Source organism: Ixodes scapularis, unplaced genomic scaffold, assembly GCF_016920785.2.
Source record: "Ixodes scapularis isolate PalLabHiFi unplaced genomic scaffold, ASM1692078v2 PGA_scaffold9__187_contigs__length_104089568, whole genome shotgun sequence".
NCBI classification, from domain to species: Eukaryota; Metazoa; Arthropoda; class Arachnida; order Ixodida; family Ixodidae; genus Ixodes; species Ixodes scapularis.
This window is the reverse complement of record NW_024609884.1, coordinates 7,507,186-7,529,157: the sequence shown is the minus strand read 5'-3', so window position 1 is coordinate 7,529,157 and position 21,972 is coordinate 7,507,186. Positions and strand designations below refer to the sequence as shown.

Below are 21,972 nucleotides of genomic sequence, written 5' to 3'. Positions count from 1 at the left end.
TGCACAATAGAGAAGTTAAAAGTTTAGTTAGGTTCCAGTATTATGAGCTTCCAGATTTTTTGGGAAATTAATGACACTTGCATAATGATGAAATGGCATAAGCTGGTTAAAAATTTATTACAATACAATATAAACACCAAACATGTGAACACCCCTGGAAATAATTTTTTCTGGGATCAATATGGTGCTGCTGGACAGTTTACTTGGCAATGGCGAGGTTCAACCTTACCAACGGTTCCTTGTGGTCACAACATTCCAAAGGTATTCGTAGAGCTCCACAAGTGGTCGCTGCAAGTACAATAATATTCCACCACTGATAAGAGTATAGAGTCAGGTTCAGTCTGCCTAGCACCATACAAGATGTCATTGTATACACTACTAATGATAGGTACAACCCCACTTCGAAGGAATGAAAAATAATGCAGTGCATGCCTGTAGAGCTCTGGCCCACTAATAGTATTCTGTATTTGTGGTACCAATTTTGGGTGTTTGAAGGAAACGCCTGGCAACACTGCCAACTGAACGGCCAGGAAATGCCGGAAGAATGGGCAGAGAGAAAGCAGATTCTGAGGGAGCTTCAAAACGGTTTCAGCAGGGATAGACGACTAGATGATAACTTATTCGTAATCACTGAGTGCATTGAGATAGCCATGACAAGTCAAAGGCCATTATGGGTAGCATTTTTAGACATCAAAGGGCCATATTACAATGTGAATCAGAAAAAACTCTGGGACCAACTGAAGGGACATGGGCTAGGGGGAACCATGGTTAAGTTTCTAGACCGGGTATATACAGAGAATAGGGTGGTTATGACACGGAAAGCCAAAACTACAAGACCAGCAGCAATAAAAAGAGGACTTGGACAGGGTTGCCCATTGTCTCCCCTGCTCTTTACGATATACCTCAGTGTGATAGAAAAAAAAACCAGAGCAGTGCAACCTAGGTTTTGACTTGACTTACATGGAGGAAGGACATAAAGTAAATCAAGTATTGCCAAGGTTAATGTATGCAGATGACATTGCACTCATATCGTAAAGGCGTGAGACAATACAGGAACTAATTAGGATTTGCAGCAGGGAAGGGGACAGCTTACACCTAAAATTCAGTAGCGAGAAGTAGGGTATAATAGTCTTCAACGACGAGAAGGGGGAACCCTTGGAGATACAGGACAGTGATAGAACACATAGAAAAGTACAAATATCTGGGAGTATGGTTAAATGAGGGAAGAAATTATCTAAAAGAGCATGAAAATATTGTAATAAAAAAGGGGAAACGAGATTCGGCTATTATGAAACACAGGGAACTGGAACTATAATAGATATTCAATTAAAACTTGTTTTTGGCCTAGTTGGTTCATGATGCAGTATAGAGGTTTTTTGCGCGACACAGGGGACAATTACAAGCGAGTAGACACGGACAAGCGCAAACTTTCAACTACTTTATTCGTGCGCAATCGACCACGAATAAAGTAGTTGTGGTCGATTGCGCACGAATAAAGTAGTTGAAAGTTTGTGCTTGTCCGTGTCTACTCGCTTGTAATTGTCCCCTGTGTCGCGCAAAAAACCTCTATACTGTATAATAGGTATGAAGTTGTTAGGCATGTATGGAAGGAAGTCATGCTGCCAGGGCTGTCATTTGAGAATGCGGTATTGTGTATGAGGTCAGAAATCCAGGCAGGTTTAGAGATACAGTAAAAAAAAAAACTTTCAGCCTTTCCACTTTGGTGAAGAAGGAAGAGCAGCGGAGCTGTAGTTTCTGTTCTCGGCGGTGACTTTCCAGGCGAGCGATCTGTTCTTCTTTTGTAACTTTAGGCGATAGTGGCCTCGCGGCAGTTACGAAACCATTTGCGCTGCTGTGCACTTCGCCACTCATTCCGTTTCCGCTCTTCTTCCCCCGAAGAAATGTTGCTGCGATCTATGAGTGGCGGCGGCAAGCGGACATCCGGCAAACACAACACTCTGGACAGCTACTGCCATCTATGAGCGATGGCGGCAACCAGAGTTTTGTGTCAACATTTCTTTGCGGAGGACACGATCCTGGGGAAACTAGCCCTTAACAGCACCGCTGTAAAAAGTGTGGGTAGGTTGGCATTGGGGGGCACATGGTAATACACCAAATGAGGGAGTACAGGGGGATATGGGTTGGGCATCTTTCGAGAGTAGAGAAGCGATCAGTGAAGTAAAATATGAACAAAGACAAGCTGAAATTGAGGATATACGGTGGACAGGGAAAGTGTACAAGTATCTACCGTAGAATACCGTGCATCCGCCCATACCACATTAAGCGCCCATTCCCAAATTTGTAAAATCTGAGAAAATATGCACAGTACATTGATATGTAGAATTGATGACCGGACAAGCGCCCATTTCCCATTTTTTCATGATTATCTCAAAATTTTGAGTGGGCGCTTGCCCGGTATTTTACAGTATATATGAAAAGTCTAAACACTAAGTGGACAAACTGAACTCGCAAGCTACGATCTAAATACATTCAACGAGATGGGGCCGATCAGAGCATATCAGTAGAAAAGGAAGTAAAGGAAACTGAGAGGAAATTGTGGGAAGAGAGAATGCAGGGGAAATCAGCTTTAACAATATGCAGGGCACAAAAACAAGAAATAAAGAAGGAACAGTTGGTATGGTAATTCATTGGGGAGCTCATTGCTGTTTGAAGCTAGAATGGGGGTGCTAAGAGCGAAAACATATAGGGCTAAATTCCAGGAAATAGACACTCTATGCGACGTATGCAACTGCGAAAGGGAAACTATAGAACATGTAATTATAAGGTGCATGGGGCTTTGTCCCACCCTCTTGGGGGGGATGGCTACAGATTTGGAGGGGGCACTGGGATTTGCAGACATGGATGGACGAATGGATAGGGAAAGAATTGCAGTAACTAAGAGGAGATTGGAAGATTGGTGGAAAAGATCTAGGGAGGGGCGAAAATACAGATAAAAATAAGCAATGGGAACACTTTTTTTTTTCCTCAGCCCCCGCCATGCTTATACATGGTAAATAAAGCTATTATTATTATTATTAAAGGGGGGGAGGATTGTGTTAGAACAAAATTTATACAAATTTTTAAAAAAAAGTGACGATGAAATGTTAGGCTAGGTGGTGCAAGCTGTTGCCCGTTACAAAGGGTATAGCCATTACTATCCATTCATCCTATTGAGCGAGAACTCCCAGTACAGAACCTACGTTGTGTTCCAGAATGCTGGAGGCCGTGGAGGTGGGGTAGAGTTGGCGATGAATGGAGTGAAACAGCTTGCCATCAAAGTAGAGCCAGGGCATGGTGTCAGCCAGGGGGAAGGGTGACCCACATGCACTCAGTGACATCACCACAAACTGCACTCCCTCCATGAAGTAGCAGGAGAGGCTCACCAAACGGGGGTTGATCTCGCTGTACTGCCAAACAAAATGAGTATGTCTTGATTTCCTAGGCGGGGATGGCACGCTGTGCAAATAATTTTTATTTCTGGGGCCTTTTTTCTTATATCTGCAACTATTCTTTTGCTATGTATTGAATATTAATCTCTGGACATTGATTTTAAACAAATGAAGCAGGATGTGAGTAGACTGGACTCATATTCTTTTTTTTTTTTTTTTTTAATTTCTTACAAACAAATTTGTTGTGTTTAGCACAGATGTGCAGTGGGCTTTGTCAAACTACTGCAGTCCAAGGGTTGCATGGTCCTTTGTCCAGGACAATGCAGCTGTATGGCACATCTCTGCTTTGTGGCATTTTCATGCAGGTACAGCAGGAAAGAGGCTTACTGGTATGGGAAAGGAGCGACGCTCACACTTGTCCTCACTCAGCAGGATTGCTTGAAGAAGCAAGGCAGACAGCTCCTGATTAGTGAGCACATTTGCCAGGAACATAAGGTGCAAGGTTGCACAGAGGACAATGTAGCGGGCGGGCAGTGCTCTCAGGTCCTCCAACGTGAAATGGAGCCCGAGGCTGCCATAGAACAGCTGCCACCGAACTTCTTGGAGCGAGGGTTCCCCTGACCACAGCTGCCATAAGGGTGGCACATTGCCTAACAAATAAAAAAAGGAAAAAAAAAAAAAGAATTTGTGCTAACTTAGTAACATAATTCGCCCTCTGTATCCACAAACAAATGAACACAGAAGCTATCATAGCGCAGAATTTTTCTCACTTTTAACAAACTTGCTTGGCATTTGTTTTTGAATTGCACCTAGCTCCATATGGAAAGCTCCAAGAAAAAAAAAATAAAGTTTTGTTCCAGTTCGTATGTTGTGCGGGATACATCTTACACAAGATATGGTTTTCAGAAAAAAACAACTAAAGTTTATAAAGTAACAAATAACTTATCTTAAATGTACATGCACATATCTTAATTGACCACATAAAGAGGGAGATTAGTAACACTCCAAGAGGAGCCAAACATTTTTTACTACAGTTCTTGGCGTGATAATGAGTATAAATGGTGAGTATAAATAGTTTGAAATTTAACTTGAATTCAATCAAATGAAAAAAAATTATGAACACCATGGCATAACAAGACATTACCAGATAATGAAATCGGTGTACAGGCCACTGGCTCACTGAGGACTCCAATATTCCCTGGATATGCAACATGCTCCATAACAACCACATGAGACTTCCCACCAAACAAGACCCAGTAGGCTTTACGTCGAACTGAACGAAAGCAGCTGTAACCAGGTGGAACATTGGGGCCCCTAAAAGATAGAAAGCAAAGAAGAATCACAGCTTGAAAATTCCATAATGACATTAAACATTCACTAGGTGTTGCAGGCATGACTTCAATGTGCTAGCTTCTGTAAATAATAAAGCGCCGTTCACACTCTTCCGACCGAGTACGACCGAGAGAGACCAGAGCGGTTTTTAAGCCTTTTGTGACTTCTTAGGACCGGATGCACTGCAGCAGAGGTGGTCTTAAGAGATCGCAAGAGGCTTGAAAACCGGTCTGGTCTCTCTCAGTCTTACTCGGTCGCAAGAGTGTGAACGAGCCTTAATATAAAACAAAACCAAAAAAAAAAAAAAAAAAACTTATCAAGTTTTGCAAGCAAGGATTGATAGGATACACTTTCTGGGCAGTTTTATGCTAGTTGCACCGATGCAGGATCAATAGAAAATGATGGATCTTCAAACGGGCATAATATGATGGCTAATGAAGCATCAAAAGCAAAGGACTAGCATTATATTTTACACACAATTTTATACATTAATTGGCAAGCAGAACAGTTACTTGTGCACCTGAGCCAAAGAGAGCATCCATGTTTAACTAGAAAGTGACTGTGGTTCTTTTGGCCAGCTCTTTTGATATGGTTAATTTTTTTGCATCCCATCTTTTGAAGCTAAAAATCCACGTCAAAGCTAAACAACCTACATACTTGCTAGTCTGCAAAGGCACATTCCTTTGACAAGCACTGACTGAAAACACACTCTTGGCATGGCAGCAAAAAGAGAAAACTTGGAGTACGCTTAAAGGGATACTGAAATGAAATTTCAAGCTCGCAAAACAAGGATGGACGGATAGGCGGGACGCTGCAAAACCAAAAACATCACTCATACAGCAATATCTCTAATGGCTCGCCAAAATTCTGGAAAAGAGCAAGATTGAACACGGCCGACGAGACAAGTCACGTCACGATTCTCATTCTCTCCTCCTTGCTAAGTCTCGTCGAGCTGGTGAACCGAAGCGAGGAGGAGAGAAGCGAGGCCGCTTCCTCATTCTTAAATTTTTCAGGAGGATTATGATGTCATAGCTCGCTTGATCGTGCTCTTCTTTTCCAAAAGTACGGCCATCCGTTTGAGATACGAATGTATGAGTGATGTTTTGGAGTTTGTAGGCTTCCCGTTCAACGTTTCTGTGGCCTTATTTCGCGAAATCCAAATTTCGGTTCAGTATCCCTTTAAACTTCGCCTCTAAGAGTGGAACTCGATAGTTAAACATATAAACTCCCGCTCGTTCCCATGCAATGCAAGCGTGCTTTGTGTGGCCTAGTCAGCAGCGTATCTGGCTCGCAACCGAAAGGTCGTGGGTTCGAATCCTGGCTAAAATTCTTCAAATTTTTGTTTTAATGGAATGAATTACTTTATAAAGTGAAACCATTTGAGACATGAGCTGACCTTTACTTCACATTACATGTCATGTTTTTTAAACACTTTCATTCCACACGTGGCGTTACGTTTCATGCGAGCATTGTGGATTGTTTGAAATTCCCGCGCGAGGTCATGTGGCTGAGACGTCATGACCCTATCGACCAATCAGGATTTCCCCGTCACAACGCCACTGACGCCGGCTTTTCTGTGACATGAGCTCCTTCGTTAAAACATTCCAACAAAGAAGCAGAGTGTGACAAGAGCCCTCACAGGATTTCTTCCATGCACTCTCGAAGAAAGAGCTCCCTGGTGTAGAGGACCTGCAGGAGCCCAGGAAAGGTGAGACTTTGCCTGTACTTTTCCACGACCAGGTGCCAGCTTTGCGGGTCAACGTCGGGTGGCACAGCTAAGTAGCTCGGCCCCACGCGTAGGCTGTAGCTTGCAACTGCCTCCTGCAGTAGCCGCAGGCTCACGCCAGTCCTGGCAGCTACCGTGTTATCTGGCTGGTCTGTCCACCTCTCCTCCCTGATTACACTGGCCACCTCTGGGAAGCAGCTGTGAGCAGCTCGACGTCCTTTGCAGCCTTGGAAGAAAAAACATTCTGGAATAACTGCTATCCCAAACTACTCTACTGAAGCTACATCCACTTCAGTGCCCCCAATGTGGTAAGCCCTATCTTGTATGACTGCAATGGGCGATCATAAGGGGTCATATGACCAAGCCAAAGGCTGGTTCAGATATTTGCGTTACGACTCCTTGCGTCCCACTGAGGCATTGTGCAGACCTTGGTTGCTGCAGCCACCATCTGGTCATAAGCAGTCGTAAGCGGTTGCAACACAGTCGGTCACAAATGTTTGAACCAGCCTTTTGTCAATTCGCATGTCTGGCTTATTGTGCAAGTGATATGAACTGTGCGATCAGGCCAGAGCCTCAAAATCTTTCTCTAGAAAGAAATAGCACATAGTAAATAGCCTTGCATGCATTCAATAAAATTACATAAATAGCCATCTGGACAAATATCTCCAAGTTAGTGGCAATGAGAAGGGTAGAAAAAGATGCATTCCAATGAAAAAAAAAGAGCTTCTTCGATTATCCCCATCTGTTTTAACTTGCTCCTCATTCAAAATCGGTCATCAACACAGTATATTAAGCATGATTCAAATTTACTACCCAGAGATGAATGGAAGTGTCTCAGGTGATCATATCTGCTGACAATGTCATTGCCCGCCAAGCAGGCAAACAGGGGCAGAAGCTTGCGTTCAAGGCCCAAGTGCTGTGCCAAGGTTTCTCCGTGGTAGGCGCAGGTGGTCAGTGTCTTGGTATCCAAATGCTTCGTTGATAGGTAGAGTACCCGAGTGTTAAAGATTGCAAAGTCTGTGTCTTGGCTGAGCAGGGCAAAGCACTCGCCATGCTGTTCTGCATACCTTGCCACTTCCAGATCACACTCTTCGACCGAACGGAACACCTTGGGGAAGAGTTTCCATGGTAAGACAAAGATTGATATGCTCGTTATATCTGAGTTGGACAAGTTGGCAGCAATTACCCACAGCTACTGTATTTTGAAAAAGCGCAGCCTCTCCCAATGACAGCACCGAGCTTACAGAACGTTTTATATACGGATGTAAAACGAGGGCCTCCAGGCCTAAATTCACACAAGCTTTGATAGCATGCAAGGTTTACTTGCCCGCTCTCGTACTCGAATAACTAAAGATCATGTTGGAATTTCCCATTCCAATTTCAATCTCGCGTCACACTTTCTCTCTCCCCTCCTGTCGCCGCACGCACATAACAGTCTTCGGGGAATACAGAGACAGGCTTAGCATTTTGGCGCGCCGTAGGCAGTTTTTAACAGTGGCCCCTCCCCCTCAAAGTGACCATGGGGAGTGGGGGTTGTGGGGGAAGGACAGTAGCTAGGTAAGTTTGGGGTTAAAATTTTCAAAAGGAGCTACATTTGGAGCTAGAATTCCCAAAGTAGCTAAATTCGGAGCTAGATTTAAAAAAAAAAAGAGCGCCACCAAACTTCTGCCGCCCTAGGCAGCTGCCTACTCTGCCTATTGGTAAGTCCGCCCCTGGGGGCATATGGGACACTTGCAAATTGTTTTGTTTGAGTAGCTGGAGCACCCTTGCTGCCCAGGGTTCCAAGCCAAGTCCCACGCCTACTTCTGAACACTTACAACTTCACTGCATCTGATTGTAGGTAGACCTTTGAATTTTCTTAGTCTATTATTGAGCAAAAAAAAGCTATAGGTAGGGTGCTTTCAGGCACATCGTTTAAAGACAAAGTTGCTGCACAGGCTCATTCAGTATAAACATTTATAAAATAAGCAAAAAAGAAAAAAAGAAGCTGAATGATGCAGTGCAACATGTACACAAAAGTTTTAATTTCTGTCATGAAGCGTAGGCTGAACTATTGTGGCTAGAAGTATGACAGGCGACGTATGAGCGCAATGATACAGAGGGGCGTGAGGTGCGATGAAAATTTTGGGGACTGCTAGGGGCGCTGCTGCCAGCAGGCGAGTCGGCGGTCTTGGCAGGAGGCATTGAGTTTTATGAACGCCAACGCTTGCTTCAGGTTGCTGCTGCTTGTTGGGAAGAAGTCTGGCCTTTCCGCATGTGTGTTGTGCACTTTTTCGTGCGTCACATCTTCAGGAATATGCTATGCCTTCGAAAGGAAGAACATGCTTTGTGCTTATCTGCGAAAGTGGATAGAAGTCGTGTGCGGGAAATGCTTCGCTTTTTCGACTGCCGAAAGACGCTTTTACGAACACAAGGGGCAGGGAATATCAAGAGAGCCGACAAGGAGCTTACAAGCAACTGTGTGGTTTGTGATCACCACTTCGAGGCAAGATTCATTGATAGGACATTTCACCATGTCATCGGTGGTGGAATCGTCGAGGTACCATGGAATCGACCACAGCTGAAGGGCGACGCCGTCCCTATGGTTTTTCCGGATGCGCCAAAGTATTTCACCAAGAAAACTTCTGTCAAAGGGGTGGACATGAACTTGTGCAATGACGCCGGTGAATCAACTGCACAAGATGAGCTTCCAGATGAAGCAAAATGTGGACCATCTGTGCGAAAATTTCTGCCTACCAGACACCTGCTGAAACAAGTTCCGTTTTTCTGCACGATCCGTCCTTCGCAAGCACAAGGGAGAAGAGGTGACTCACATGTTGCTGCCAAAGTTGATCAAATTCAAACAAGCTAGTAATGCAGCCAGGACCAGTGAGTGTGCCGTGCTGTCGTCAGACGAAGCGCAAGCACTGATTGATGTTACACTTTCACTTGTGATGTAGGCCGTGTACTTGACCCTAGTAATGCAAGCCGACATGTATCATTGGCCGAATCTCACTTTTCTGTCAGATGCACACTTGCATGTGAAAAGGCAGGTCCGTGCAATCATTGTAAATACACAAGGAAGCTGGTGCAAAAGCAGATGTCACGAAGGGAATGGCTCTAACATGGTCTGAGGTTGTTATTCATGCTAATTTTTTATACATTTATCGCTTGATTTGAAAGGCATATACAGCAGTGATGCTAAGGGCTTTGTTGAAACTAAAATACTAAATGCTCTTGCAACTCGAGAAACGCCAGATGACTTTCCTCGAGTTGCAGTGAAGAGCTGCACATCATGCTCTCATGCAAAAAGAGTGCAGTGGTGAAGACAAAAATGCTTGCAAGCTACTGGTTTCTTCCTTCTTTCCTCCTTTTTGTATCTTTGATGCTGTTTCTGAACGAGTAAATAGAAGTGAGCCCTACGTTACGTGCCATGCTCACATTTTTTCTCAATCGAAGTCTCCACTCAAGCAGTGGAATTCAGGTGCACGACCCATCTAACAGATGAAACGTATGCAATTCATGTAGCTGACAAAAAAGAGTCACATACACTTAGGCATTAAAAAAAAATGCAAGCATGTGGACTTTCAATATTACGGAAACCCCAGTCAAAAGATAAAGCCACGTGACTTTTCAACATATGCTCTGCGGGCACGGCATACTTTCGATATGCGAGAGGGAAGCAGATTTTTCCCCTTTCTGTTGACTAACAGAACTTCAGTAGGTATGTGCAGTTGTTCGTAGCCAGCCCCCCCCCCCCCCCTCCCCCAAAAAAGAAAGTTTTAGTCGTTTGTATTTATAACAAGAAAGAAAATATCATGCAGCGCTAGCCGTTCCTACACACGGCTGGCCGGGGATGACTCACCTGCTGCGCGCCACTTATAATTTTCATTGCAATACTGTGCAGCCCCCCCTCGCTTCCGCCCGTCACACTTCCCCTTCTAGCCACCACAGTTAAACTGTTACAAAGACGAGTTGAAGTTAAACAATGCACATATCATAAACACATCATGAAGCAATTGAGGGGCTACATGCAATAATGGTACAAGTTGACTTGAACCATTTCTTATATTTCTATTTCTTATATTATTTTTTGCTGTGTCAAGTCGGTGCTCTTATTTTAATTATGACGTCTCCCGGCTTTTGGAGTATTCTTGCATTTCTATTTCCAGAGGAGCAGAGTGTAATTGTGCCACTTTCTTTTTGTTGATGTAATATTCCAGATAGTCACTCCCGTCAAGCTGAATAGAAATATTATTCTTGACCAGCACAGGAGGAAAGAATGGAAACCCACTATGGGAGCTGCACATTTGAACTTGCACCCTATTTCACGCAGTCCCTTAATTGTTAAACTTAAAGGGCAACTCTGCTCAATTCCGAAAATTTCGGTATAATGAGTGATTTCACATTAAAAAGCACTACCGTAGAATACCGCGCATCTGCCCATTCCACACTAAGCGCCCATTCCCAAATTTGCAAGATCTGAGAAAATATGTACAGTACATTTATATGTAAAATTGATGACCGGACAAGCACCCATCCCCATTTTTTTGTGATTATCTCCAAATTTTAAGTGGGTGCATGCCCGGTATATTATGGTACATCATTTTACTTTGCAAAAAATTGGAGATATACTGTTAAATCTTACTTTAAACATGAGCAGAAATCGTAACCAAAACTTCGGCTTTGTCTGGGGTCATTGGTCTCGAGCCGCCAAAAACATGTCTATCACGTGGTACGAGATGTCACGTGATCCTCTACGCAACGACGGGCAGGATTGGGGCGGGCCGGCGGGCCACCAATGGGGCGGCCGTGGTCCAGGCACAAGTGCTGTCTGCCCCGCACTCTTCGCCACACTTTGGTGTCTACGACGTTCAACGACGACTGCACAACTGCGGCATAAGTCTGCGCACATAGTGTGAATGAAACTCCTAGAGACAATAATCACAAACAGTGAGACGACGGCGGCGGCTGTGACGTGAGAGACATTGGTAACGGCAGGACCGACGGATACTCCTAAAAAGCGGGCTGCGCAGGCGCGTTACGCCAATCACGTGGATATGGCTGAATGCCGAGGAAACGTTGTTGACGTCACCCGTTACACTTGCCCGGAGAAGTAAAAGCAAACAAAAAGGGCAATGGTGATGACGTTTAGCTCAATGTTGGCTACGCCAATGCCATAGCCTTGACTGCGCTGTTGGCTGCGCCTCAATTCGCCCGCTCGAGTCTGCCGATTTCGGCAACTTGGAGCGTTGCAAAGTTTGCCGGACCATTTAAGGTCGTAATATTTGATGTGTGGTCTTCCTACGTGATACTGAAGAGGACTGCATCGTTTCGTCAAAAACAAAACAAAAATGAAGCGGAGTTGCCCTTTAAAGCTTTGTAATAATAATAATAATAATAAAAAAGGAAGCTTTGCACTAGAACAGGGGCGGTCAGACTGACCCGGCCTAAGAGCCGCAAACAAAACCACGAAACTACCAAGAGCCACGGGGGGGGGGGGGGGGGCAAACTTTTGTCCAGGGCAATAAACGAAACTCAAACTGCTTTCAATTTATCAGAGTCAAAAGCAGTTCAACTGTATGTAAGGTAGTAATAGCACAAGACTACCAAACCGCAATCTGTCTTTCGATTTAAAACGCGCTCCATTTCTTTTTTTGGGGGAAGTGCTTGTGTGAATGGGAGGGAGGCGGGAAAGTGGGGGGTTGGGGGGGGGGGGGGGGGGAGTAGGGGAGGGAGCCGCGAGTCGCACTTTAACACGCAAAGAGCCGCAGCTTGGCCACGCCTGCACTAGAAGCTGCCTACCTTGCAGGATGTGAGGTGCTTGACTGCAAAGCACAGGGTATAGCCCGTGCCTGAAGGACAGCTGTAATCATCTCTCATGTTGCCTGTCCACTGGCCTGCATAGAGCCGGCCAAATGTCTTTTGTATTTCCACAAGTCGCTGTTGACGACGAATTCGCCACTCTTCAACTTTGGTACTGCTCACACAGCCATCAAAAAAGAATACCAGGCCGATGTTGTGGCCTTCAAACATTCCCACAAAGTTGCCCTGGGGATGTGACAAAAGAATTAATGAAGCACATCAGAAATAAACGCTTGCAAAAAACAATTGGAGCAGCAGGCTATTGCTCAGTTTAAGTAAAGCCCCCAGAATTGCTTGCTCATGAATGAACACTTGCTCCATTTCACTCTAAAGGCCAGTGAAGCCAATCTGATGCCATGTGAGTGTCACGTGACCTTAGAAATGGGTGCAGCAAAGCGCACGGTAAAGACTCAAGTAATAGATTCACAGTGCTGGACTGATTGGAATGGCTTCTAGCATCTGCTGCAGCCTGAACAGTTTAAAAAACAAAAAACAAAACAAAATAAATTTACCGGTTGTTTACACCCTGCTTATAAAGTCTCACAATGCCAGCACTTTTCAAACGGGTTGCAAGAATTCTCTGAAACCACATGGAAAGCATTTTATGGAAAGTTGCTCAAGTTGTAGAATGCTTCAAAACTGATGACTTACCATTATAATCTGAACAAGATCTCTCCATGGCCCACCAAAAATGTGATCGCGTGTGTGGCTGTAAATCCAGCTGATCAGGCTCAGACCGTCAACCACAATGGTAGGCCGGGTGCCAGGCGGGCATTTGCCACGGTGCTTGCCAGCCTCCTCCACAATGTTCACTTGTGTGCAGCCCCCAGGAACCACAGATTCGAGGAAGGACTCCATTCCCCGCACCCCCATGGCTGCTCCTGCAAGAACTGCAGTGGTAAAGACTGCATGCTGCCGTCCTCTTTAGCACTACCTTTCTGCCCTAGAAAATGTCGGAGAGTACTTAACCCAACACTTAGAACCAAACATGAAAATAATTATGTGTGGAGACATTAATTTACCCAATATTGACTGGCCCAACTTTTTAGCTGGTGCCGTGGACAGCACGCACAATCATGAACTTTTAGACATCGCCGTTACTTTTGACCCAGGTCAAATCGTAGATGAATTTACTAGAGTACAAGGGAAATCTGAATCAAGTTTGGATCTTGTTTTCTTAAGTGGCAGTGTTGGGAATAATTATGAGTGTAAAGTTGGTGATGGTATCTCCGACCACAAGGCCATACTCCTTTTGTTATCTAGTATAAGTGTTCCATCTAACGTAAAGAAATGCAGCATTCTAGATTTTTCACATGCAGATGACACTTCTGTTTTTGACGTGTTGGAACTTGAGTTTGATAGGTTTTATGCATTTGCTTTGCGCAACTGTTGCAATATAAATTCTCTGTGGTTACGTTTCAAGAACATTGTTCAGCATGGAATCTCAAATTTTGCTCCTAGTAAAACTAAAAAAGTTAACCTCTCAATTCTTGGATATCACATTATTCAATACATTTGAGGCGTCAAATCAAATGGGTGAGGAGGGCTTTTTGAACGACTGGTTCTCTTCAGATCAGGAGCAAAATATTATGTTAGTCACTAAACTAAAAGAGCAAATGTATGCAGACAAGTACATTTACTTTAATGTTACTCTGAGTAATTTTATAAAATCTTTCCCAGAAAAGTTTGGGAAACACATGCCACCTTCATCTCCTATCCCTTAAACCTCCTCGTCACTGATTGTGGAATTATTGCTAAAGCATTTAATGATGACTTTAAAATTCTTCTTTACTAGTGATGATGGACGAGTGCCCCGTTATGAAATACATGAACTGCAAAGTATTCAAGACTTAGTTCTAAGTGAGAGTAGTATTTTTTACCTGTTGCTTAAGATAAACGAAAAGTAGTCTATAGGGCCTGATTGTTTGCCCAATGCATTTTTGAGGCGCTATGCTGAGTGGGTCTCCAAGTATTTATTTGTTATATTTAAAAAAATCATTATCTGAAAGTTCACGTCCTAAAGACTGGAAAAATGCCAGGATTAGACCATTACAATAAGTCTGGAAACATGCAACTCATTCGCAACTATAGGCCAATTATGCTTATGTGTACGTCATGCAAGCTTCTTTAACATTTCATTAGTAAACATATTTTCGAGTTCCTTGATGAAAATGCAGTCTTAACAGATAAACAACACGGCTTTAAGTACACAAGCACACAGTTGGTGGAATTGACTCATAATTTTGCATACCCCATAAACATAGGTAGTCAAGTTGATATCATTTTCTTAGATTTCGCGAAGGCCTTTCAAAAGGTCTCGCATAAAAAACAAACTAAATTACGCAAGATATTGAAAAATTAACAGCTCACCAATTGGATACCTTTCCAACAGACAACAGGGGGGCTATGTTCAACAAATGTTTCGTTTCTCCTAAAAAGGAACGAAAGTGACGCAAGGGGCGATATCGCGTCTGATTGGCTAGAGGCTCAAATGAGGAAAGAGGGAACTTCCGTCATTTCAGCCTCTAGCCAATCAGACGCGATATCGCCCCTTGCGTCACTTCTGCTTCTTTTTAGGAGAAACGAAATATTTGTCGAACACAGCCCCCCAGTACATAGATTTTAGCAACAACACTTCTGATAAACTTCTTGTTGATCCGTGGGTTCCCCAAGGATCTGTTCTTGGACCTCTTTTATTTATTTTAATTATTAATGACATGGAAATGACATTTCTGTAGGACTGAGGTTATATGCTAATGACTGTGCACTCTGTTATGATGTGAATGATTGTAACAACCAACATCAGTTGAATCAAGATCTGGGACTGATTGTGAAGTGGTGTAACTCTTGGCAGATGTGTATTATTCAAAAAAACGTTTTTATGTCCATAACTCAAAAAAAGGAAGCCCCTTCAGGTTCGGTATTCTGTCGAAAACAAGAGCCTATCAGAGGTCTCAGAATACAAATATCTGGGACTATGGATAGCCAACTGACTAAGCTGGAATAAGCATATTGACTATGCTACACCTAATGCTCTTTGCAAATTATTCTATCTCAAAAGAACTTAAAAAAATATTCTACTTCAGACACCAGATTACTAGCTTATAAAACAATTATTCAGTCAATGCTCGAATATCTGCAAACATAATTTGGAACCCTTTGATAAAATTAAATACTACAAAGTTAGACAGGGTTCAAAATAAAGCCGCCAGAATCATCTTAAACATATATGGGAGGACATCAGGTAAAAATTGAGTCTAAACAGCTAAACACTGGTAGAAAGAAATTAAGTATATGCAGACTAAAATTCCTACACCAAATCATTCATTGCCATTATCAAACTAATCGTGATAATTATATCACTTTCTCTGAAGGTTATTCCATGAGAGAAAGGCATAGATTCCCCATTGAACCATTTAAGTATCACGACAATTGTTTTAAATCTTCCTTTTTCCACGAATGGTGGTGGAGTGGAATGGGCTTCTTAGTGACATGGTTGAACAGGAGGCTCTAGACACGTTTACTGTGCGTCTTGTTTAACTGTATTTATTTTCCCCCGATTTTGTGCAAAGAGTGTTCTTCTGCCTGGTACCATTCTTTGTGAACTGATACTATTTTTGATGTTGTAAACCCACCTGATAGAATCTCCCTGTGAGGTTGGCAGTAATACATGCCTTACATGTGACATCATGGCACCATACCATGCTCCTGTCACCTGTGCTCAGCTTTGCCGAGAAGAACAAATTCCATGGTGTCAAATCTATGCTGCAGAAGGTACGAACACAGGATCATGGTAAGGAGCAATGGCGGTTGATGCGAGGCCAATGCAAGCCATGTATACTAAATAAATAAAATAAATTACCTCCTTGCTGGTTCTTGCGCATGCCACTGCGCAGTATTTTCATATCAACCATAAGAGGGCATAATTGTTGAAAAAGTCTATCACGCAAAAAGTAAATGCTATGGTGATTTAGTGAGTAAAATCACTCAATGCTGAGACCAACCAGTTTCATGGTATCAGAACAAACCACCTGGTCTCGAGTTTGTGCTTAGAGGTATAAACGATACGTTCGTTTTGTTTGATTTCAACACACATAGTACTTATATAATTACTTAAAAAAAAAAAAAAGAACATTAAACGGGACAACACCTTGAAAATTTTAACACAGCAAGTTGTAGTGTGTTGAACGGTGAAAGATGTGTTGCCCTGTTTAATGTCTTCTTATTGAATTCCGTCTTATTTTGTTTAGATTCATAATTTACTATCGTGTCTTCGCGGGCAGTTCACGATTCCTAGGATTTTCACAGTCACACGAAGTTACGTGTGTCTGCACGGGCACAAATTTTGTGAGCACATTCACAAGTTATATAAGTTAACATTTATAATTCATTTGCAAAGAACAAAAAAAATTCGTAGAACACCTTATCCATCACACACCTGATCAGAGAGTGGAACACAGAACACAAGGTAACGAAACTTTGATGAAGACTTCGAACACTTCACATCGTTCGAACGCTAGCAACGCTAGTTTGAAGCTCCCCTGCTCCCCTGGCTCCCCGTTATGCCGTGGTTTGCTACACCGGGTGCAGAACGCGCCAAGTACCAGCCAAGTTGGTCGGGTGAATTCCGTGCTTTATGTGACACTCTATCGAGAATAAAATAAAATTTAAAATTTATGCTTAATAAATTATTTATACGAGTAAAAAAGTATTAATTTAGAGTAAATTCGACAAAAATGAAACGTTAAAACATATCATCTGTCTACTAGCGCTTCAGGAATCACGTGTAGTGTTCAAGACTAACAACACTTCGCGCGTTTGCCCTTTGCGGCCTAAACTTGCGTTCTGCTTTTGCCGTGCGTTTTGGTGGAGGCTACGGAAATACTGCGGTGTTATTACTCATGCCATTTGGGTCTTTGTGGTGCAGATTATTAACGCATGTTACGATTATGCGCTGTCCAGTGGTTACAAACTTAAAGCGTGTAGTTTAGGCGAGCTGTCACACTTTTCCACAAATACACTCGTGAAGCCGAGTCTCGGCGATGGCTTGCAGGTATCTTCAGATGGGCATGCGCCTGGAAAGAAGTTTGCTCAGGACGTTGCATCATTCAAGGATTACTCGATCCGAGGTTCGTGGGTGATCAATAATATTTGCCCTTTCGTTATTGTCTGCGTTGCTCTCAAGCGTGCCTTTTAATGAAGGCATGCGTGCCTTCTAATGAAGGCATAGGCGTTCACCGGTGTAGTGTTTTGGGCTGTATCGTCAAATATTTATATGCTCGCCTGCATTGCGAAATATTAGCACCGATGAACACTTCAAATCAGTAGCTTCAGATTATAAAGACATATATCATTCAAAGTTTTCTCTATGCTGTGCTGTGTTAGGCGCAACCTGGACGAACCCATGTAGCAATCACTGGATTTTAGTAATAGCATTTAAGTCGAGAATGCTACTTTTTAAATGCGCATAGACCACATTTTTGATTGCACTTTTCACAATGCTGCGTTAAAATTGGCATAAGATTTGAGATGTGCTTGCATGCTAATCAGCTAACAAGTATCTTGAAGGTGTTGAACTTTGAAATGATTGTGTTAATTGTACAGGAAAGCATTTTTGATGCCATCTGTTGCACTTCAAGATATAGATGTATGTGCCACTGTTCTGAATCTTAATTCCGAATTTCCATTTCTAACCTGGGAGCTAACTATAGCCCACAACATAAATGGGAACGAATGCAATGCCTTTGGCTTGGTACTAGCAACATCTTAGTGTCCTTGCAGCTGAACTGAATGGGCTGTTGCCTACTCCGTACTGCGTTCTCTTGGAACACATTCCTTTCACCTCAAATGTTAACACCATGACATATACAAACACAAGATCCAGTTTATTTTTGTCTTCGCTCAGATTGCGGGCCATAGTACATTCTCATGGGAGGACTGGAGGCTGCTATAGAAATGATTAAAAGTTTTATATGGTGTAGTGAGGGTGTTCACCGATGTGAAAACAGAATACTTGCAGATCAGATCCCGTGCCAAATGGATTGATTGATTGAAAGTGTCTATTTTGTAGGTTCTGTGCCCATAGATATGCCTTCCTGTGGCAGAATGCCAAATGGAATTAAAACTCACCGGTGAATTTATTTCAGATCCATAGCAAACTCTTGGCCCTGGAAGGCATGCCAATTGCTTTACCTCCACTACCCTTTTTGTTGGAGCAATGGCAGCGGTTGTGCGAGAAGCCACCTAAGGGATTCGAGAAATATTTTCCGGGATCCAAAAAAAGCCCTCCCGAAGGAACACCACAACGGGCGGGAGAGAATGCAACAAACAAAGGTGATCTTTTTGTACCTTGCTGACAAATCCAGGACATACCTAGAAGCCACTTCAGCAATCTCTGTGAAGAATTTCGGAAAAGGAGCATTGCATGCATACCAACCATACCTGTGGCAATGAAGAGAAGACAAAGAACTGGAGTTGGGATTTCAAATATGTTCTGGTGTGTCCGTAGTCTTCCCTGTGAGGTTCTAGGAAGGCTATGAAGCGAGAGGCATGGTCTCTTTATTTAACAAGCCCAGTTGCATAACATGAGGAGCTTTCATTGTATGTTGTGGAACATTGTTCTCAGTTGACCGTCGGGGTCAAAGGAAATGTGATCGAAACAGCGAAATTACTCTTGATAGGGCTGGGCCGTTGAGTGATGGACACTGAACTATTGACTATTGAACCATTGAGTAATGGAACTATGCAGACAACGCTGTGACATCTGGGCTTGTCCCACTCCACAGTCTGCACTACCGCCTTGTTATGTCAGTGGCCACATTGGTTAAGTGTCAAAAAACAAGTCATAATTGTGTCGAAAGCCGGAAAGGGACAATTTTTTTGTTAGTAATGTTATACCGTAGAATACCGAGCATCCGCCCATACCACACTAAGCGCCCATACCCAAATTTGTAATATCTGGGAAAATATACACAGTACATTGATATGTAAAATTGTTGACCGGACAAGCGCCCATCCCCCATTTTTTTGCGATTATCTCTGAATTTTGAGTGTGCGCTTGCCCGGTATTTTACGGTACTCTGCTTTGTTTGCTTAGCTTAGAAGCTTGTGTTCTTGCGGAAAGGCTATGCGGAGAGTAAATCGTCTGCTTCTTGCTCAGGAGTTGCGATGACGTCAGAATGACGCCGAGCTCCGATTGTCTTTGATTGAAAGGATAGCGGGTAGTCCTCAGTGCTAGATGCCTTGAGGGCTACCCACTATTTCTTTCGATCGGCCAATAAGAGCTCGGCATTCTGACATCGTCACAACTCCTGCGCATGAAGCAGACAAACTTGTGCTCCGCATTGGCTATGGCATTGGGGCTCTAAGAACCCATTACAAGAGACAAAAAAGAATGTTGACATTAGTTCGTTGAGACATTGCTATAGAATTATAGTTTATCCAAGTAGTGAGCCACGCTCTTGCACCATTCTATGTTGCTTTGCATATCGTCGAAAGGTCCTTGTATTGTTTTACTCAGTGTAGAGTACCAGAGCTCAACAGTTCTGCCACTATGAACTCGGGGTTTGCTTGCCACACACCGACCCTTCATTTCCAGCATTAAAATGAGGTTATCTGTGATTAGACCAATGTGCTTCACTGGAGGGTGGGAAATCAACCTTTTGGTTAATAATAATAATAATAATAATAATAATAATAATAATAATAATAATAATAATAATAATAATAATAATAAATTTTATTGCAAGTTTTTTTTCTTCCAAATCATTCATGCTGTCTCATGAAGCACTTTTGTGCTTGTATTGTTGAATCTTTTCCTCGTTGACTTTTGCTTTCTGACTTGGTTGAGTCGCATGTCAGTGCTCAAAGAGCTGCATACGGTTGGCGAGCCACAGTTTGGCCACTCCTGATCTGGGCAGTTCTTTGTGTGTCGTGCAGTCACTGCTACTGCTTTCACTCCTCTTTTTACCGCAACAGCACCTTTGATTGCGTCAATGAATTGTGTTTTCCTTCCTTTTAGGCATGTTGCACATTGCAGTATCCCCCCACCCCCAGCGGCTTTAACTGTATGCATTTCTCCTGACCGATTTGTCTGCAGAGCTTCCGAAAGATGCTCCTTCTCAGGGTGGGTCTCAGCCGAAACCGGGTGCGAGCTCCAAACCTCCACAATGGAATTTCAGCTTTGGGGGTCAAGGAAAGTGAGTGGTAGCCCCTTGTGCCTCCTACATTCCTCCAGTAGAAAGCAGTCTGTTCTTCTTTAAACTAATGCCAGCTGGGTGCAGCTATAGCCTCCACCGTGCAGTAACAAAAAACTAGCGACATGAGTCGCTGCGGCAGAATGGGGAACTAGGTCTCGGTAGAAAATAAGATCTGTACAAAGCTGCCGACAGATGGCACTATAGGCGCCTATCACTCGGCGCGTGGGCTGCGGCTGTTGCAGCCCTTCCCCCTTTTTCCCTCCCACCATTCCGCATATTCTATGTTCCATGTTGTTCATTACTCTGACTCTGCTGGTTTGATTACAATTTTCAAAGATAGCTTTTTTGAGCCTGGATTATTTGAAACAGCTTCTGTGCTCAACAGCTACCTTCGAAAAATGCACAACCCCACAGAGTTACAGGTACATGGCATTAAATCAAACAACAAAGGAATCTGACATATTTTTACTTCTATTTTTCAAAGAACAATACAGTTTCACTGGCACTTGCCCTTGAGGCATCCACGACTGGATGGCGGGCTTATTAAAGAGTACCTTGATGAAGCCTGCGCTTGGAGGGGTGAACTAGATAACAGCATCATTCTGCAAATATGTAAAAGAAACAAAGCCTATATTCAATCCATGTGTAGTTGCTTCGGCACATTTTAGACTGTTTCACGTTTAGCTAGACTAATTTGCAAATTCTCGGGGAAGTTAAAACTTAACCCAACAAATATATGTCTTTAAAAAAAAAAAAGAAAAAAAAATTATTAATTTTACTCATTTAACATTCACAGACAAATCAGTCTTACTTTTTTAACATTCGCAGACAACTTCATTGACCTTTCTTTTTTGTCTTATGACTGAATATACTTACATACGGGTAACAGTTACAGAATGCAGATAGAACTCACCTGCAGTAAACGAAAATCCAGGGTACCAGTCTACCGCATATTTCCGATCACTGCAGTCCAGATGAGTGTGCGTGCTTCAAGCGAAAACCAAAACGTCGCTTGGATCTCACATACCTCTAGCGATCGAATGGCCTTGTAGGAAACACCGATGGCAAAAACGATCCTCCAGTTCCAATATCTCGATTTCGCCAACTTCGCGTTGGCGCATCCGAGCCATCCGCGCAGCGCGCTACGAGAACGGGAGCGGAGAAAACTGTTGCAGAAGCCACGGGTAGAAATTCAAACGGTGACGCTGCGGATTATTTAATCCTGTCGGCAGAAGAGCTTTCTGATTGGCGCAGAATAACGGAGAATGTTTACCGTATGGTGATTGAGGTCGTCTTCTATTGTAGCGCGTTCGAATGTGGCGGTGAGAACCCGAACTAGGTACAGGTGGTAATGCATGGACGGATGTAGAATTGGTAGCATGTGGCGCCTCACCTTGGTGAACCTACGAACCTTGGAGCTGCATCCGGCTGCTAGAGCCACTATGTGTGGTATAGACCTACTTTAACTCTTCCCTTACTGCGC

The 21,972-nt window shown here is 43.2% G+C and overlaps 2 protein-coding genes across 8 annotated transcripts in view; one reads left to right on the top strand and one right to left on the bottom strand.

Annotated features, from left to right (window-relative positions):
* Nucleotides 1-93: 93 nt before the first annotated feature.
* Nucleotides 94-16,860, bottom strand: LOC8023110 (constitutive coactivator of peroxisome proliferator-activated receptor gamma). 6 transcript variants are annotated; one of them, XM_029989771.4, is made up of 10 exons: nt 16,730-16,860; nt 15,927-16,056; nt 12,943-13,181; nt 12,232-12,477; nt 7,261-7,555; nt 6,361-6,673; nt 4,534-4,703; nt 3,777-4,039; nt 3,201-3,407; nt 94-288 (listed from the first exon to the last, which is right to left on the bottom strand). In XM_029989771.4, the coding sequence occupies exons 2-10, from the start codon at nt 15,961-15,963 to the stop codon at nt 226-228; spliced, it is 1,833 nt and encodes a 610-aa protein (XP_029845631.2). In that variant the 5' UTR covers nt 15,964-16,056; nt 16,730-16,860; the 3' UTR covers nt 94-225. The 6 variants fall into 6 exon arrangements, with proteins under 6 accessions (XP_029845631.2, XP_029845632.2, XP_029845634.1 ...); XM_029989772.4 differs by having other exon boundaries at nt 12,943-13,172; nt 16,730-16,845; XM_029989774.4 differs by lacking the exon at nt 15,927-16,056 and having other exon boundaries at nt 16,730-16,845.
* Nucleotides 16,861-17,082: 222 nt separating this feature from the next.
* LOC8034703 (AFG3-like protein 2) overlaps nt 17,083-21,972 on the top strand; it is a 45,126-nt gene continuing 40,236 nt past the window's right edge. The window contains exons 1-3 of one of the 2 annotated variants that reach the window (XM_029989768.3): nt 17,083-17,420; nt 18,438-18,624; nt 20,390-20,489. In XM_029989768.3, the coding sequence (XP_029845628.2) occupies nt 17,334-17,420; nt 18,438-18,624; nt 20,390-20,489 (374 nt within the window). In that variant the 5' untranslated portion in view covers nt 17,083-17,333. The remainder of the gene's footprint in view (nt 17,421-18,437; nt 18,625-20,389; nt 20,490-21,972) is intronic. The other variant, XM_040205645.3, reaches the window with a different exon arrangement.

What these genes read in the sequence shown, in the direction of transcription:
- LOC8023110 (XM_029989771.4), bottom strand. Translation starts at nt 15,963, where the DNA reads ATGTATTACTGCCAACCTCACAGGGAGATTCTATCAG. An exon ending in AGCACCTCACATCCTGCAAG is followed by an intron (nt 7,556 to 12,231) that starts GTAGGCAGCTTC and finishes CTCTTCCCCAAG; the next exon opens with GTGTTCCGTTCGGTCGAAGA. An exon ending in ACACTTCCATTCATCTCTGG is followed by an intron (nt 6,674 to 7,260) that starts GTAGTAAATTTG and finishes TTTTCTTCCAAG; the next exon opens with GCTGCAAAGGACGTCGAGCT.